Genomic DNA, 18,077 nt, shown 5'->3' with positions numbered 1-18,077 from the left:
TTTTGTATTCATTTAGTCAATGTATGTTCAAAAATGCCTTAGAGCATGATGATATGTTTTAAATAAAACAGTATTTAGTCCCATCACTCCAGTTTCAATCAACTACAAGATACAAATTCTATGTATACTGTACATTAACATTTCAGTGATAATAATGTATTGTGAAAAGTGAATATTAGTTTTATCATTTACTCAAGTTTGGATAACTGTGACTCTGCTCACTCTGTTCATCTGGACACTGTCAAAACTGCACATTAAGATCGCATGTTGTTTGTTAAAGAATGAAAAACAGGTCCGATGGAGATCATATGCTTTATTGACATATCTTTGCTTGTGTAGGTTACATTCTTGAGAAGTCAGATGCTGCACATATGACCTATGCTTTCTTCAGGTCATGTTCTGGGAAAACATAAACAAACATTTTCTGTCTCTCTGGTCAGAAGATGCACCTTTTCATCCTGAGGTTTGTCTCTCTGTTATTATTGTACAATGTTCAATCCATCAGTGTTTTGTGCATTATTGTTGGTGTGTTTGAGTGCTTACAGACAATTTCCATGACGTTATATACAATTCTGAGGTAATTACTTTATTTAAGTAGTTCCATTTGATGCTTATTATACTTCACTGCATTTCAGAAGGAAATATTGTACTCTTACTTCACCACATTAATATGAGAGATAAAGACTTTTGAGTATTGGCATAAGTGAATGTCATGAGGACAAAAGCATCTGGACTTTTTTTGAAAAAATGTAGATATTTTGTCCACTGTATAAGTTACAGTGTTTATTTATATATAGGGTTGATGTTTTACAAGCTTTTATATTTTATATAAAGTAAAATCAGACGGACCAGATGTTGTCAAAAATCCTCCACGCTCTCCGCGTAGGGCTCATATTATGCTTTTTGGTTTTTTCTCTTTACTTTATTGTGCTATATATCTTTTTTGTGCACATTTTAGGTTTACAAAGTGGAAAAGCCCAATGTCCACCCCAAAGGGACTTACCATCTCCAACAGAAAACAGTTCACCAACTGCTCCAAACAGCTCTTATTTTAGTCCAGCCTCTCTGTATTTCTCAGTATGGCTATGTTTAGAACATGGTCTCGTCCGGCGACTTTCGAGGCTCTTCTGAATTAATTCTTCTGAAGAGTTTTTTTAAAGCTATAGTGTGTAGTTTCTGTCGCCCCCATGAGGAATTCTAAGTAATGACAACAAAACTGTCCGCGTCCAAATGATACAAGCCTTCCGTGATCGCGCACCGCCCCCACCCCACCCCTCCCCCACGCAGTTGCTAGTAGCCAAGGAGGACACGGAGGATTAAAAAAATGATGGACTCAGAAGAGGTCATTATCTTCACTCGAGTTTCTGAGCGCAAAAGTCGCCAGACGACACAATCTTCTGAACATAGCCATACTGAGAAATACAAAGAGAGTTTTGTGGAGCTGATAATTGATTAGCTTTGTAGCAACTCATTTGGCAATGGCTTGAATGTAACGGACGTTCATTAATATAAAAAAGTTACGCACTAAATCTTTAATCCTCCATGTCCTCCTTAGGGTTAGGGTTAGGGTTAGGGTGCCTACATTACCCACAATGCAACTACTTTGCCAACAGTTTGATCGTCAATTTGGGTGTGTTGCCAGTGGGGCAAAAGTAGCCTCCAGGCGCTAGTCTCAAGCAGAAATGAGGAGCGGGCTGCAGAGGTCTGGTAAACAAACTTGTAGCCCCCAAGTGACATCACTTAGAATTTATCAGAAGTTACGCAGCTCCCTCTGGAGCCACAAAGGGCTTTATACGAAGTTCCCCTTTAAGTAACGGCTCTACTTCTTCCACCACTGCCTGTGTAGGTGGATGTCCAGTGAATAACAGTAAATGCAGCAAAAGGCTAAGCATGCAATTAGGCCTACATTAGGCCTACTGCAACATGGTTTCAGAGAAAGTACACACAAAGTTTTAAAAATACAAATTGAGTTAATTGTTTGGGTTTATTTCTCTTGTTTGTCGGGGGGAACATCCTGCAGTAAATGGCTTCCTAATGGTTTGCAGACATAATTTAGACAACAGGGACGGCACAAACTATTTTTCCATATTCTGTACAGATGCAATATGTATCTTTTTGCCCTCACACTAGAAGTTAATTGCTAATCCTGCCATCAGTTTGCCCTATTCTGTTACCCATCTCTACCATTAAAAAAAGCTTTAAGCCCAAGGGTGAAGCACCCAGCATCCAGAATAATGATCAATTTCATGCAAATGGTAGCATTGGAACAAATAGGTTGAGATAAATGTATTTATTTTGATATTAATGTATTAAGTCGCATACAAAAAGATGCATATTTTGTCTGTTAACCCATGTGTGCCAAGACCTATATAAAATGGACACAGCAGAGGGATTTTTACACAGGCGGTTTTGTTTTTTCCTGGAAGAAAGACTGAACTGACAGATGCTGTTGGCAGTTCAACAGAGAGTGGTTACTGAGGTATCAGGTTCTTTCACTGGCTCACTGGTAGTTTATATTTGAAAGTATTGATATTTGTTTAAAGAAAGTATATGACCTCTGGCCAAAAAGAAGCCGTCACCATGAAAAACAGAGCTGCTTCTTCAGGGTGTGCTCTTATTACTGTATTACATACACAACTGTCTCTTATCAGCAGGATGTAAGCCTCTCTGTCCCTGCCAAGAGAAATATGTCAGCTGTCTGAACCTGTGGAAGATAGGTCAGTCTAAGGAAGTGTCCTGGAGGAGCAGCAGCCTATGCGATGCACACCACCTTAACATAATGTCCCCAGTCTGAGCCCTCTGGGGACCTGTGATGCATATAATCCCTCACTTTCTGTTTCTCTGCCGACATTTCCTGTCCTTCTGTCTGCTGTCAAACTGTCCAAAGAAGGCACATTGCCAAATAAAAAAAAGTTTAAAAAGGGTCAGAGGTGGATATTTATGAGTTAAGTCACTGCTGAGCGGAAATGAAAGTTAAAGTAAAGCTGAAAATTCTTCAACCCTGCAACGTTTGTCCATTTGTGATACCCCATAAACACTAATGTCACTTTCAGGAAGATACCAGAGCACCCTGTTCTCTCAGCATGACAGCATTTTATTAGACAAATGATGACACACTTCACTGTTTAAAGGACAGTAGTATACATTCAGATCAGGTCATCTGTACAGTACAAAGATAGAGAGAGGTGTTGGAGAGGTGATGTATGACATCCAGTTGCGTTGGCCCAGTGGCCGTGTGTGCGTGTGTGTGTGTGTGTGTGTGTGTGTGTGTGTGTGTGTGTGTGTGTGTGTGTGTGTGTGTGTGTGTGTGTGTGTGTGTGTGTGTGTGTGTGTGAGAGAGAGAGCTTTCTATAGCAACAATTCCTTTAGTTGCTGAAACGCTGTAGCCTTATTGTGTTGGAGTTATTGATTAACTTCTTGAAATCTTTGGTCATTCAGGACAGCCTTGATTCTTTCTTTTCTTTTGTTAGGTCAGTTAAAGCTGCCTGTCTGTGGTTGATAAAGCAGAACCATTCAGTAGTCTTGGCCTTAATGACAAATGAAAGGTTACAGAAAAGAGTAACAGTTTTGACCGTTAAAATTACTGCTGCAGGGCTGGATTGGGATAATATTCCAGGCCAATAACCACACATTCACAACAGCCCACATATACTTTAACTTTTTTGTGTACTCTTATGATGGCCATTTGTATGCTCAATTATGTCTCATGCGTTGTTGCAGCTATTTCGGGGTTGATACCATTTGTTAGTGATTATCATAGACTAGAATGACTAGAATAAGTCATTTTAAACAGTAGAGGATAAATTTAAAAAAAAGTCGATTCACTACAATGAAATGGCTACTTTGGGGAGGAACATCATCAAATATGAATACAATTGGGATCATTGATTCCACAAGAGTCTTAGCTTTCCAGTTATACCCAAATTATGCAATTTAGGGACCCCAATATGCAGAAATAATCAAATTCGCCATTTTTGAATATTATACTGCATGAGTAAAACTGCATGTTTTCCCCCAGAATGCATGGGATTCTCATAAAGTGGGCAAGTATGTAAAGGGGAGACTGGTGGGTACCCATAGAACCTGTTTTCATTGAGATATCTTGAGGTGAGAGGTCAAGGGACTCCATTGAAAATGGCCTTGACAGTTTTTCACTCGCTACAATTTTGCTAAACTTTGGAGCGTTATTCCGCCCACCTGTCTAGTTTCATACATACCAGTATCTTCATTTTAGAACCTGTTACAGCCTAGTAAAGACTGTAATGTTGGCAAAAATCACTGACCTCCCGGCGGGCCTTTAAGGGTTAACACTGGTCTGACCAGGGTCTGACACTCCAGGCCAATCAGCTGGCTAGGCCAGAGGCCGACGGCCAGTACGGACCGGGACTGCTAGTTCTAGTCAAAGTTCTTTGATTTGGATTTCTGATTCCAGTGTAAACAGACTCACTTTTACACGTCCATAGCATTAGTGTTTGTACCTTTTACATCATGTTTAGCTCCATCAAAGCCTCCGGCCATCTGAGCCTTGATCAAACTGCATAGTCCATGGTGCAGAGGATGTGTGCATGTGTGCACTGGGGTGGGTTCAGAGGGTGAACACTTTAATACTGCATTTTGGCATCATGTAACTTCATACGACACATTCCTTTCATGTCTCAAAACTATTCCTTAAATAAGATAAGGCGCTGAAATGACTGCATTTGAGTAGAACTATCTTGGCTGCACTGTCTGTAAGGCTTCCCTCAGTTTTCATACTCAGTGGAAAGGCGGGCACTGGATACACGAGGTTTTTAAGCAGCAAAAGGTTGTCATTATCCTCAAGTGAGTTTTTACAAACATTTTTTTTTTTTCTCCAAGTAGATGGAAATGAGACACGGACGCTCCGACTAAAGCCTTCCGGTAAACCACAGCTTCAACTACACCGAACACCTTTGAACAAATGAACACAGACTTCACTTGTCATGTAAATAAACACCTACACATCACTTTTTTTTCAGAACAGTACAACAACATAACATCTCGTATATGACGCAAAGCGGCGGCAGGGTGGCCTAGCGGCTACATGGCGGATACATGCGTCCTGCTGAAGTGTCCTTGAGCAAGTCACTTGATCTCTCACCAGCTGCAAGGGGGCTGCAGTAGCTCAGTAGACCGTGATCTGTGGGCTCCTTGTGGAGAGCAGCTTCTGGGACAAAGGAGGCAAATGAACGATGACAGTATTATCAATACATCCAAATACGCACAGGGAGACACAAAGTTTGGAGTCAATGTAATCCATTAGGTGTGAATGGTGACATCCTGTCAAGACTGATATTTGCTTCGCAGTCCTCCAAGTCACAAACCGAGTCGGTGGCGTTTTCATTGTTGTGAGAAAACTGTGAAATTCTGTCAAAAGTCTCTTCATTCTCAATACATTCAACCGCGTTGGGGATCATGTTGACATATGTGTTCGCGATATCCTTGTGCATTAGGGTGTCTTGATTATAGGAGACCAGCTCGTTGCTGATGTTAACAGTTTCCACTGGTGTGGAGCAGAAATTGCGACAGCCCAAGAGGCTGGCGAAGGCCTTCCTGAACTCGGCGTTGAAGGCGTAAATGACGGGGTTCAGGGAGGAGTTGGTCCAGCCGAACCACACGAAGACGTCGAAAGTCGTCTCGCTGACGCACGGCAGACCAGCGTCCACGTCTGTGGCCGGTCTGTCGCAGAACGGGACGATACAGTTTAGGACGAAAAAAGGTAACCAGCAAAACACAAATACACCCATAATCACCGACAGAGTTTTAAACACTTTGGTTTCCCGTTTAATTGACGTTTTCAAGGTTTTGTGGTGTTGGCACTCTATTCTGTTTGACCTGCAACTTTGCGCATGTTCTGCCGCCCTCTCCAGGGAGGCTATTCTTCTAATTTGTATTTGTGCAATCCGGTATATTCTGGTGTAAGTCACAATCATAATTGCCACGGGGATATAGAAACTTATCAAAGAGGAGGATATAGCATACTCTCTGCTCAGGCTGGAGTCACAGTTTTCCTCTATCTGCCAACTCGTGGAAGAGTTGTGCGTCCCAGCCATGTCGTCACCGCTGGCTTTGTGCCAGTTTAGTTGGACCGGTATGAATGAAATGAGCACAGACAACGTCCAAGTGATGCTTATCATAACAAAGGCAACTCGCTGGGTCATTTTCCTCTCGTAGCGGAAGGGGCTCGAGATGGCCCAGTATCTATCCACGCTGATAATGCAGAGGTTGAGGATGGAGGCGGTGGAGCACATAATGTCAAAAGCTACCCAGACGTTACAGAAAGTGCCAAATGGCCAGTACCCCGCCACCTCTGCCACAGCTTTCCAGGGCATCACCAGGACGGCGACGAATAAATCCGATAGAGCCAGGGAGACGATGAAAATGTTGGTGACTTTGGTCCGCAGATGTCGAAAGCGCAGCACCGCGGAGCAGACCAGGATGTTTCCCAGCAGGGTCCATAGGATGAGCAGGGACAGCAGACAGCCCGTCACCGTACGCACCACCATATCCTTCCTCTGGTCATTTGTTGCCTCTGTTTCGGTGCTGTTCCACATAATCTCTCCGAGGGGTGCCGGCACAGAGTCAATCCCCTGCACCGATGAGAGATGCTTGGCTGGGTTCTCCATGTGCCTCTTCAAGTAAAACTGCAGTCCATTGCTCCGTGCGCGTGGACAAGCGCAGTTATCAGCCATTCACCGTATGGTCCCCACTGACCTGCTCGGCTGCCATCCTGATGTGGAGTGCAAAACAGACGGAAAGAGAGAATTGATCGCCTTAAAACTGAGCCGAGCGACGTGCCAGGTGCGCTGAGGGGCTGAAACACAGCACGCAGTGGCGAGCGCATGTTGTAGCCTTGCCGCTCCGGTCGTCTGACCTGGCTACCTCTGTGAATGTCTCAGTCCAAGGTATCCTGAGCGCGGTGTGGGTGCGGGAGTCCCTACAGCCTAATCGGGGTTGGGCGCATACGCCTCCTCTGTGGGTGGTGTTACGCACAACATGGCACTGCGTTAGAAAAGGGGTGTGAGGAAGCCCTAAACATTTTGAGGGACTATTATACGCTATTATCTATATTTGACATCACACAACTCTGCAGTGACAGGAGTTACAATATGGAGGTTTTGTTTTGTGCAGGATAAGACTGTGTGTAAACTACATATAAAAAACTGTTAATAAACAGCTAATGGGTACATTTAAATGTATTTTATATACTGTATAAACGTTGCAGACACACCCAACCAGTTATGTATAATAATCAAGAGGAGGAACTCAATTGTAACGAGAACATCACATGCCGTATAAAGTTAATGCTGTAACACTGACAGGAGCTGTCCATGGTGCTGAAAAAGCAAATGCCTTTATAGTCCCCTCAGCAAGCAGTCTGCCTGCCTGCCTGCCTGCCTGTCTGTCTGTCTGTCTGTCTGTCTGTCTGTCTGTCTGTCTGTCTGTCTGTCTGTCTGTCTGTCCTTTAATCAGCATAATCTGCCAGTCTCCAGTTAATAGTAAACCCGCAACACTTTTTTTAGCTACAGTGTAATTTAAATGCGTGCGCCTTAATAAAAACATTACATTACATGTCATTTAGCTGACGCTTTTATCCTTAGCGACTTCCAATTAAGTGCTTTCAACCTTGAAGGTGCAAACTCCAGACAAGTAGTAAGTGCAAGTACATTAGCTTTAAATAAGCAACACTACAAAGAGCCATATGAAAGTGCAGCTTCAAGAACTATTTACATTTTTTTTCTATGTTTATCCGAGGTGTAGCCAATGCCTTTTTGAATGTGGACAAATCAATCTTTTTCAGACCCTCACTGAATACTGGTGTTTATTTGCCCTCTGACGACTGCCTACCGGAGGTCATAGTTCACCCACTTTTCAGAGTTACAGGTGAGTCACATTCACACTCTCAGCGGACATGATGACCCAGGAGCTCCGAGCGCGCTCCGCTTCGCCTGCCTATGCAACAGCAGCAGCGCCGTTTTCGGCTTTGAAACGTCACGGATATTTTTAGATGTGTCTGCGTGCATGTCAAATCGTTGTGACATTACGTCAAAATAATCTCCGGAAGCCCGATGCCAAATCTCTCTGGAGTAACCTATAATCTCGGGATGTCACGAGGCAAATTGTGCTTAATTCTTTACATACAAACACTAGACTACTACAGATGTTACCACAGCAAGTTAATTAATATGCTGGAAGATCCAAAAGCATGATGCCTATACGGACCTGTTTGTCTGAGCGTCGCCACAGAGTATATTGTCTGTCTGGAACAGTTAGTGTAGAATATCTTTGCTGCATAAATAAAATCACAGAACAATATGAATTAAGTTAGAATATTGTGTGTCAATTATTATATTCCAGATAGTTACGGGATCATTAGTAATTACTATTAAGTCACGTTTTTCTTTTTTGTGAGAATCCCTACTATTATTCTGTATAGCCTACTTTTGTTTTCCCCTGAAATGAACTGTATCTTTGTATGTTTGTTCTGTAAGAAATGGACATTTATGAAGATGTGATGGCGCAATAATCCAAGTTGTCGTTGCCTATAGAACGTGAGCTTTTGGACTGTCCCATCAAACTCTTAAAAACATAAATACATGGCGCCACCTTGTGGTGTAAATATGTACTACATCTGCTGTCTATTTAGAAGTTTAATGACAATATAGGAACAGTGAGCAAAGACATCCTCAGTGTGAAGAAGAGCAGATAACATAGGAGATGTGACACGTCTTGAATAGGAAAAAAAGAAAAATATTCTTTATTTCAATATAGACAATGGATATACATTCATCACTATAGTACACATCATTTCATACGAGCACCATTTTATTGGATTTTCACAAAATCATATCCGTGTCTGAGTGATGACTTTAATCAGCATGAGAGTATTTACAAATATTATAATATTGCAGTTTGCAGGATATTTACCACAAGTTGGCACATAGTGACAACACATACAGTGGATAGCACCACGTTGAGAACTGACAGAAATTATACATTGATTTGATATGAAATTGTACAGTACAAGTAACCAGTATATCTGTGTTTTATATCAAAAAGAAAAAGTAATGTCACAGACATGGGATGGTTTTTATTGCTGATCTTTCAGGTGTAAACATACAATCTCTGATCTGGTGTAGCAGTTGTCATTACAGCAACTGTTGCTTTATATTGGTGTAATAATCCTTTTCAGATACAAGATTTCCACTTTTAACAATATAGATCCACCTGATTTGAAGAGTTTTAAACATGTGCATACATACATGAATTCAGAAGGGAAACATTTTTGACAGTAGATTTATCTCACCTAGCACTTCTCACTATATTGTGGATAAAGATAACCCAGTCTAATCAAAACTGTGCTACCTAGTAACATCATTTTGAACATAATTTACTATTTCACTTGACAGAACAGAGAATCAGCATAAAAAAGGACATTGATGAACCTTAAATGACAGAGAGAGCCAGAGAACTATAGTCCAACTCATAAAGATTATTCAAAATATAGTGCTAAGATTGTCAACTATCTTTGTAGCTCAGGTTTTATACAATAAACTTGAACTACTAAGAGAAGTAAATGAGAACCATATCCTTATACAGTATGAACATTTCACATGCAGTTAAAATATGGGTCAATGGGTTAACTAATGCACTTGCGGCTCTGTTGAACACAGTAGATGTTTGATACTAACAACAGGTGTTTAAGTGGCTTAGCTGGAGTATTTTTTAAGTAGGCTATCATATACTTTCAGCTACTAATATCAAACAGTACAAAATAAGTCAGATACATCATATATATTTTACATGATGAACCAGTGAGTAAAACCTACTGTAATGTGACTACAGAACAAAAAGTACAAAGAGCCCTTTTGAAATTCTTGAAACCAAAAGTCCTTTCCATCACCATTTTTAATAAGCCTTGTGTTAAACAAGGTCATTCTTCAAGGAACGTAGGCCAATAGGTTTCGTCTTCCTCTGTAATCCCAACACTGAGGGATCTACGTTTTGTTTGTCTCTGCGGATTGCTTTCAAGTCTGTTGGAGTGTGACCCAGACTGCCTCCTGAAAGGCTGACCTGCGCTGTGAGACACTCTCGGGAGCCGGTGGTGACAAGTGTTCTTGTGCGTGTTAGTGGATCTGGCATTGTCAGTCATCTGCTTTTCTGTCAGACCCGGCGGAACACCTCGAAGAGGGAGGCGACTGAGTGAATGCGGTAGAAAAGGTTCAAAGGAATGGCGAAATTGAGAATTGTGGTCCATGTGCTGTAGCCAAATGTGTCCTGTTCCAAACCGTTGTCGTACTGTGGCCGGCAGCCAAAGGCAGGAAGGATCCACAGCTGAAAGAAGAAAGAAAGAGGTTCACTTAGAAAGAAACAAGTTAAATTAGTTAAACCTGCATTCATTGATTTCTTTGGCCAGGGGGCCAGCAATGTTAAAGGTGATGTAGGTAGGATTGCGAAGATCCAAGACTTAGCCAAAAAATTTGAACATCGACAACTTCTCAGTCCCTCCCCCCTTTCTGCTATAGCCCAAAACAGTCTCCTAAGCCCTCCCCCCACAAGGAAGAATATATGACAAGCAGTTCGAGCCCCGGCCCTGATTGGTGCATCTGAACGGGGAGCGGTGGATTTTTGCAAAACACACTACAGGCTGTAGGTGGTGCCAGAGGAGACCGATTTTTTTTTTTTTATTACCTGCTTCATGTAGTTCTAATTGAACACAGTTTCAGCAAATATGACAGAAAGTTCGTTTTATAAATCTTACCTACTGCACCTTTAATTAGAGCAGTGTGAGTGAAAACTATAACTATAAGGTGAAAGAAGTTGAGGAAAACGGCAGAGTTGGGGTTGTCACTACCAGGGACACCTGTCACATTACACATCGTCAATTGAGACATTGTTGATATAAAACTATTGATTGGAGCAGTTTAAAAACAACAATCTGTAATTTCTGCCTTTGATTAAAATACTTTCTGAAAGACAAAAGGTACAGGAAATTTGGAAATCACATTGGTTCTAATATTTTCATATATTATTACAATAATATACAGTTTGTTAAGATAGTTGATCGCCATTATTTAGAGTTTTTACACAATGAAACTTACTTCAACCTAATTCCATCTCATCTAAATGCAATTATCAGGTTGACAAGTAAAAATGCTTACCGAAATGTTGGACATTATCAGGAAGACAGCAATGTTTTTCAGGACTTTGCTCTTTATATTTAGGGGCTGCTTTACTTCGTTTCTCACAGACAGCGACACCTCAGAAGGTTTCCGCGGACATCTGTACACCTGTCTGCTCTCCTCCTCCTCGTTCTCCAGGGAGACACAGATTCTGTCTGGAGTCTCGTAGGCTTGGTTAATGATGCCGTTGTACGGTGGGGCCAAAGAGGACGTCACCGAGAAGATTTCCGGAGGAGCTGGTAACTCAGGATCCTCCCTCTCTCCATCCTCTTGCTGGCGATACAGGGACTCTACGATGAAGAGGTTCTGGGTGTACTTCTCCAGCACAACAAGCAGAGAGTAGACCAAGTTGGTCCAGCGGAAAGGAGGATTGCTGTTGGCTCCTACCACAGCCACAATGCTGCACCAGGACATGAGCCAGGAGCCGATAGAGGACCCACACAGCAGCTCTGTGTCCAGCTGTCTGGACGGGTTCTTGGAGGTGTCCGGAGGCATGTGGTCCGCTCGATATATGAGCAGACCTAAGGAACCAGCACAGCACATGAACGCCAGCATGGCAATGCCATAAATGTAGAACATGGAAATGGCTGAATTATGAGTTTGGAAGGATTCCTCTATGTTGGTGACGTAGACCACCATGACCCCGATAGTGCCGGCCAGTGCAAGTAGACCCAGAATGGGGCCTATGTGCAGGCCCTGAATTTTGGTAGCCAGCCTCTTCTTGTTTGAGGAAAGATCAATGGTCCGCCCAATGTTTTTCCACATGACGAAGAGCATGGCAGAGACAAATATGTGGTACTCGACGTTGAAGGGATAGAGATAGAAGAGGCTTCTGGAGAACAAGGAGCAAGTGCTGGTGGTGCAGTTACAGTCTGGCTCTGTGTGCACTGCAAAACAAATAAAAACAGATGCAAATTCATGAGAAAGTAATGTGTATTCTGCCATAGAGTACATACATACAAACTAGTAATACATAAGTAGTAAATAATAATAAAAAATGGCAATACTTTATTGTTTTCATGTCAAATAGTCATATACTACACTTTACAAAAAGAGCGTTTTGAGCACGCTGAATGAATGAAAACCTTTTGTATCTGGGCCTTACATCTGTATGTGATTTAATTTCAACAGATTTTAAACTGCAAAATATGAATGATTTGAGAGGCAAAATTATAACTCCTGAACATTTACTCTAATCCAACCCAATCTTAAATGTTTAAAGAGAACCCTTTTGAACTGCAGATTAGATTTGTTGACATCCTTTTGCTCCAGTGCAATCTTATTTACACAGTTATACACCGTCTGTTCTGGAACTGCCTCAGAAAGCGTCAGAAACCCACATTATATTCACCAAGGTAGAGTTTCCCATCCTTTTTGGCTTGTGACAAAGCAATGTCTATTTGTCAACGTCTACTAGTTGTGAGCAGTTCAGCAGTTTTCTTCTTGTTTTATTTGACCTGAAAAGGTCCAATTATCTGTAATTCACAAGGTGTTGTTTTTAATGCTTTTAGATTTGTGATTAAACTTAAATTTGAAGGCCAGTATTTAAAAAAAAAAGTAATGGGTTATCTTTTGCAGCACAAATCTCCATTATAAATTCCTATCTAACCTCTTGATGGTCAATATTCATTAGCCGCCATGATCTACAGATTTTAATTTGGAAATTGTACTTATTAGCTGAATGTCTGAGCGTCTTAGATGGTTATGACAATGCACTTTTTATACTTATTACCCCACCACAACAGGCTATAGTAATGCTGATGCCCTCTAGAGATCATCCCCTCCCACCCCTCACCCCCCGAAGGCCACCACTATGGTACTGCAGCCTTTAATTAAAAAGGGAACAACAGTCAGGGTGCAGCCAGCCTCACAGTCAGCCGGATATGAGGAGGAGCAGCCGAACCCCCCAACCCTAGGCTTAGATATATCAGTTACTGTAATTGCAGCACCCTTGGGAGTAGGTAGCCTGGGGACAAAACCGTCTGAGGTCAAGCGTGGGGTTGCCAAGGAGGGTGGTGGTGGCTGAAGTGTGGGGAAAAGGTTGGGGAGGGGGCCTCAGCACTAGCAACACTGTGTGTCTCCTGAAACCTAATAGAGAGACGTTCGACACAAACAAGACCCACTGGGCTGCCCAGCTAACCTCACTTCCCCTCGCAAGCCCTCCTCTCCTTCCTTTTCCTTTCATCCACTGAAGGGAGCTCTCAAGTGGACTATTGTATTTGTCTTCTAGGTACAAGCCAGCAATCAACCCCTTGGCCCTTACTTATAGTGAGGTTTTCATAGCCCAGTGCAAAGAGTCTACTCTTGTGGTTGTTCAAGAAGTGCTCGGCCTCTGACATTACACCGTTGCACCACAGGAGGAGGTTGGTGAAGACTGCATGGATTACACCAAATCTGAAGAGATAAACGGATGAAAACAAAGCTGATGAGCAGTCATCTAACAGCATGCGGCAGTGTTATCATGCAGGTTGCTGTGATGTGCATGCATGCAGATTTCATATTTTGCACTTTTAGTCGCTGGTGAGATGTTTCATGAGAGTGTTAAATTATAATATCCCATATTTCACATACCTCTCAAATGTTTCAAAGCTCTGGATGACATCCTTGATATGAAACCAGAGAAAATGCACCTAAACAAAACACACACAAAACATTTATATAAAAAAGTAGTCAATATATAGCTTATTAAAACATATTTTATAGACAGGAAAACAGTGACTTAAAAATTATTTAAATTCCTTTACCCCTTGTCCTATGCAGTTACACTCAAATAACATGGACAATGACGGGATTATATTGTTGCAGCAACTCTGTACTCGCCTCAAAAACAAAGAGCACATTATTCAAAGACCTACCTGGTTAAGTGGTGCACAGGAAAAAAGATACAGTGTCACACTGCTGAAAGAGTATCACTTTATTGAAATAAAAGTGGGGTTGCAAACGTACCTGTGTTATTGTGTGAGTTGCGTGGATGACAGGATATACCCCGAGCACAGCTGACACACAAGACTGATAGCCAATATAATACCCGATTCGGAAAGCGTCCATAATCAGTGAAAGGACTGCAAGGAGTGTCAAACCACCTTCCAAGAGAAATAAATAAAGATCAAGTTATTACTGACACACGTTGGCAATATGGAAAAATAAATCAATTTAAATTAAAATACATTTTTAATACAAACCCTTCGTTTTGGTAAAGATTAGGATTTTGGCCTCTGTCATCTCCAATACACATGGAAAAACATAACATCAACTTGCTATTTTACGCATGCACTGCTGTAACCTTGCGCGTAATCTTACAAACTCACCTCTTATCCAGCATGTTGTGGCGTGGACATCTTTCTCGGTCCGCGTGTTCTTCTGTCTGTCCCGCACCAGCATGTACCACAACATCCAGATCAGCTGGAGGATCATGAGGCAGGTGACAAAGGCCAACAAGTGCTCTTCCCTGACAGCGGGTTCACCTTGGATAGCCAGCATCATCGCCACCCCGAGCAGCAGCAAATTGGTCCCGTATTGGCCGCTGAGGATCTCTCCGTTCTTCCTCGGATAATCCCCTGACAGACTTAGTTTTAGTTTGGCGAACATCTTTTTGTCGTGCTCGGAGCTGGACGACGAGGAGGAACTGTGACAGTACTTGTTCAGACACTGACTATCTAGGCCACTGTGTTCCACCATGGTGGGAGAGGAAAATCGCTGTGCCGAGAGAAGAATAAAGTCAAAGCCGCGCGCTATAAGAGCATTTGGGGGAGGCCAGATGCCTAACCTGTTGCTACAAGGTGGGGATTCAGACGAATAGGTACCGTGCCAAACATGCTCATTCAATCTTCAAGGTCCGGCTCACTGGTCACGCATCGTTTCAATGTCCAGCCTCGCTGAGGATGGACTTGATAGACGCCATTGTCATCTTGTAACCCTGAAACTGAAATATCTGGTCGTGTAACACGCTCGCTGAGTCATTGAAAATGGTAGATTGCGTTTCAGTCTTTGGTGATCCCAGACCCCCGTCCTTTTGAAACTCCCATAGCATGTTTCAGATTAATCACTGGGCTTGTGCCAACCATTCTCTACCTCAAGCAACAACACTAAGCACGGAATTATCTATAGCAGAAAAAAAAAAAAGAGCTTCGCCCAAATCCACCTCCTTCGGAGCAGCTGGCACACCGTCTTTCCAAGTCTACTGAAATCCTCTCAGGGTGGCTATCGGGTATTAAGCGTACAGGCCTGAATGACATGAAAAGGAAGATGACATGTCACAAACCTGCGATTTTTACTGGCTGGATCCAAGTGACCTGTCATGACATCGCTTCAAAACCAAGTGCCACCTCCTCAAATCCTTTTGTCCACTTGTGGCTTTGCTTTCAAGTTTTAAAAAGAAAAGGGAGAATCAGATTTCAATGGTCAAATTCACAAGGGCTTTTTTGTGAGTGAATGTCAAGGAGAACACAGAGACCATCAGCAGTGAGAGCTCTTATGTATATGATCATGTAACCTCTGGTGCAATAGCTTGGGCGGAAACGCGCAATCAGCATAACAATAGGACTGCTCACATTGATTGAGAGGTGATTAGTGTGATGTGAATTTAGGAGGGGATAGAAATGGTTATCAGTGCATTTTAATGATTAACTTAAAAAAGGCTCCTTTTTTAAAATACTGCCTATTAATTAGTGAAATGGATACACGCAGCACAGTGGCTTCACAATAGTGTTTATTCTGCTTTATGAGACTCCTGAGTCAAGCTGCGGACTGAAAAAAGCATTTATAAAAACAAACAAGTGGTTGGGTGATGGCTGGGTGAGGGTCACATTCATATTTGAATCAGAATACTTTACGTATACCCTCAAGGGAATTGTTCGTGGTTTTGGTGGTATATAAGTGCAAAAAGAAATAATGGTAACTCCTTTAACTGTCAATGTGAACAGCAACCCTGATTTTATATTCATTTCCGAAATAGTTTTTTTACGCATATTATCCATTAATGTCAATTTCCCACATACATGTAGGATGTCAAGGTGTGTGTAAAAAAAGAAGGATGCAACACTAAAGTCAATTGTTCTCTATTTTCAGTCTTAACTCCTTAACAACTTCTGAAAAAGGTTTAGAGAAGATAACCATGTTGCAGTCTACAGCATTCGCATACACACACAAGACCGCGCGCTATTGCGCATACGAGCGTGCCAGCCGCGAGCATATCTGTGTTGCATAACGACCGTTTACATACATGTTTACAACATATCGATTTCTTGATCAATGAGAATCAGAGCGACACAGAGAAAAGAGTAAGATCTATTCGTTATCAGGGACCTTTAATGGGCGACTGACTAAGTGTGAACGTTATGATTTAATCTGGAAGTATTTAAATTAGCTCTCTGTTGTTTGCACTTCCGAACATCAAACAGAAGTTGAATGTGAGTGCCCTTCGAGGACAAATCAGTCAGTGTGATTTTAGATTCATTGTGATCTTTAAAGCTGAGGAACAATTTGAGGTGTGCACGTCCAACGGTGAAGGGTTTCTTTGAAAATGGCGTAAACATCGATAATCAAAAAATATGATGCAATATTATTTAATAAAGAGCACAACACATTCAAATGTAGCTCTACTTCGATCAACTACACGATTAAAAATTCCGGCCATTAACAATCTAAGCACATAAAACATGTGTGACACTGAAAAGGAGCCACGCTGCAGGATTACTTCTTGACAAATCTGAACTTTTACTTCAGTAAAATTTTAAATGCAGTACGCTTAGTATGTTTATGTGGCAGCATCATTAGCTTTATAAGTAAATATCTGACTACTTCATCCACCATGGTATTAAGTATACTGCTGTATGCAAAACATCTATCAACACACTGAAGAAAAAAGTAAAACTGAAAAGGGAAAATGTAAGAAGCATAACTTTTCAAAATGTATAATTTCCAACATATCTATTTGTTTTCTAGAAATCAAATTTAGAAAAATCAGCAACAAACAGGCCTTTAAAATCCAGTCAATGGGCTTTTACAAAGTTCAGATAATATTGAGCAAGACTTTTTTCTTTATCAGAATGACCTTTTCTGAATACACCATAACTTGTTTTACTGGTGTAATGTAATCCTGCAGCCAGTGAGCCTTGTTTTGGATCACATTATAGTGAGAGTTGCTTCTGCCGTGTGTGTAAACGAGAGTGGATAAAACTTAGAAAGACAAATATACAGTGTAGTCACTCAGTACCTAGACATGGGCCGGCAGGTTTCAAGGTATACCGAGGTTTGAAAAAGTCACGGTTTCAAAACGGCTAAAATTTTCCATTCATACCGTTCATATTAGCCGTTTATGAGTCGTCAAGGACAGAATGTGCAGTTTAGAGATCCCTCTCTCTGCCAGTGTGCGGAGTATTTAAAAATAAAATACATTGTGTTCAATAGAGAGAAACATTTTTCTTTTTCCCAGGCATTCCAAAATAATTCATCTTAAATGTTGTAATTGCAATACCGTGAAACCGTGATATTTTTGCTTAAGGTTATAGCGTCACAATGATGTACCGGGCCATGCCTATCAGTGCCACCAATAACCACTTCAACATTTAACGCACACCTACATCAACATCCCTCGGACAGTGTCAGAAAAACTGAGCATTATACAATTGGCAACATTAAATGTGTTATTATAATTAGGCTAAACCACGGTTTTGGATTGCATCCAATTTGACAGATGTATAAACAGGTAACATAGTCTGTATTATAGTGTTGATAATATATGTAATATAGAAAATGAAAAGGTGAGCCATTTGGAAGTGTCAAGTAGTATCAAGTAGTGCCAAGATTCTGGAGGAGTTCTTGTTGAAGTCTCAGGTCTTACTTTGTATCTCATACCTATCTCATAGTTTTTTAATT

General features: G+C 41.5%; 2 protein-coding genes across 2 annotated transcripts; both read right to left on the bottom strand.

Moving 5' to 3' along the window:
* Window positions 1-3,073: 3,073 nt before the first annotated feature.
* Window positions 3,074-7,323, bottom strand: drd5a (dopamine receptor D5a). Its single transcript, XM_039796494.1, has one exon. The coding sequence runs from the start codon at window positions 6,708-6,710 to the stop codon at window positions 5,265-5,267; it is 1,446 nt and encodes a 481-aa protein (XP_039652428.1). The 5' UTR covers window positions 6,711-7,323; the 3' UTR covers window positions 3,074-5,264.
* Window positions 7,324-8,748: 1,425 nt separating this feature from the next.
* On the bottom strand, window positions 8,749-18,037 carry otop1 (otopetrin 1). Its single transcript, XM_039796493.1, has 6 exons — window positions 14,510-18,037; window positions 14,148-14,284; window positions 13,773-13,831; window positions 13,465-13,595; window positions 11,181-12,088; window positions 8,749-10,353 (listed from the first exon to the last, which is right to left on the bottom strand). The coding sequence occupies exons 1-6, from the start codon at window positions 14,877-14,879 to the stop codon at window positions 10,183-10,185; spliced, it is 1,776 nt and encodes a 591-aa protein (XP_039652427.1). The 5' UTR covers window positions 14,880-18,037; the 3' UTR covers window positions 8,749-10,182.
* Between the last annotated feature and the right edge of the window lie 40 nt (window positions 18,038-18,077).

Source organism: Perca fluviatilis, chromosome 4 (genome assembly GCF_010015445.1).
Source record: "Perca fluviatilis chromosome 4, GENO_Pfluv_1.0, whole genome shotgun sequence".
Classification (NCBI taxonomy): domain Eukaryota; kingdom Metazoa; phylum Chordata; class Actinopteri; order Perciformes; family Percidae; genus Perca; species Perca fluviatilis.
Note: the sequence above shows the minus strand (reverse complement) of the source record. Positions and strands in the feature narration are given on the sequence as shown.

Excerpts from the sequence above, each read along its gene's own strand:
- drd5a (XM_039796494.1), bottom strand. The coding sequence starts at position 6,710 with ATGGCTGATAACTGCGCTTGTCCACGCGCACGGAGCAATGGACTGCAG.
- otop1 (XM_039796493.1), bottom strand. The coding sequence starts at position 14,879 with ATGGTGGAACACAGTGGCCTAGATAGTCAGTGTCTGAACAAGTACTGT. Across the intron at positions 13,596-13,772 it reads AGCTTTGAAACATTTGAGAG|ATTTGGTGTAATCCATGCAG; the intron begins GTATGTGAAATA and ends TTATCTCTTCAG. Across the intron at positions 12,089-13,464 it reads CTATGAAAACCTCACTATAA|TGCACACAGAGCCAGACTGT; the intron begins GTAAGGGCCAAG and ends TTTGTTTTGCAG.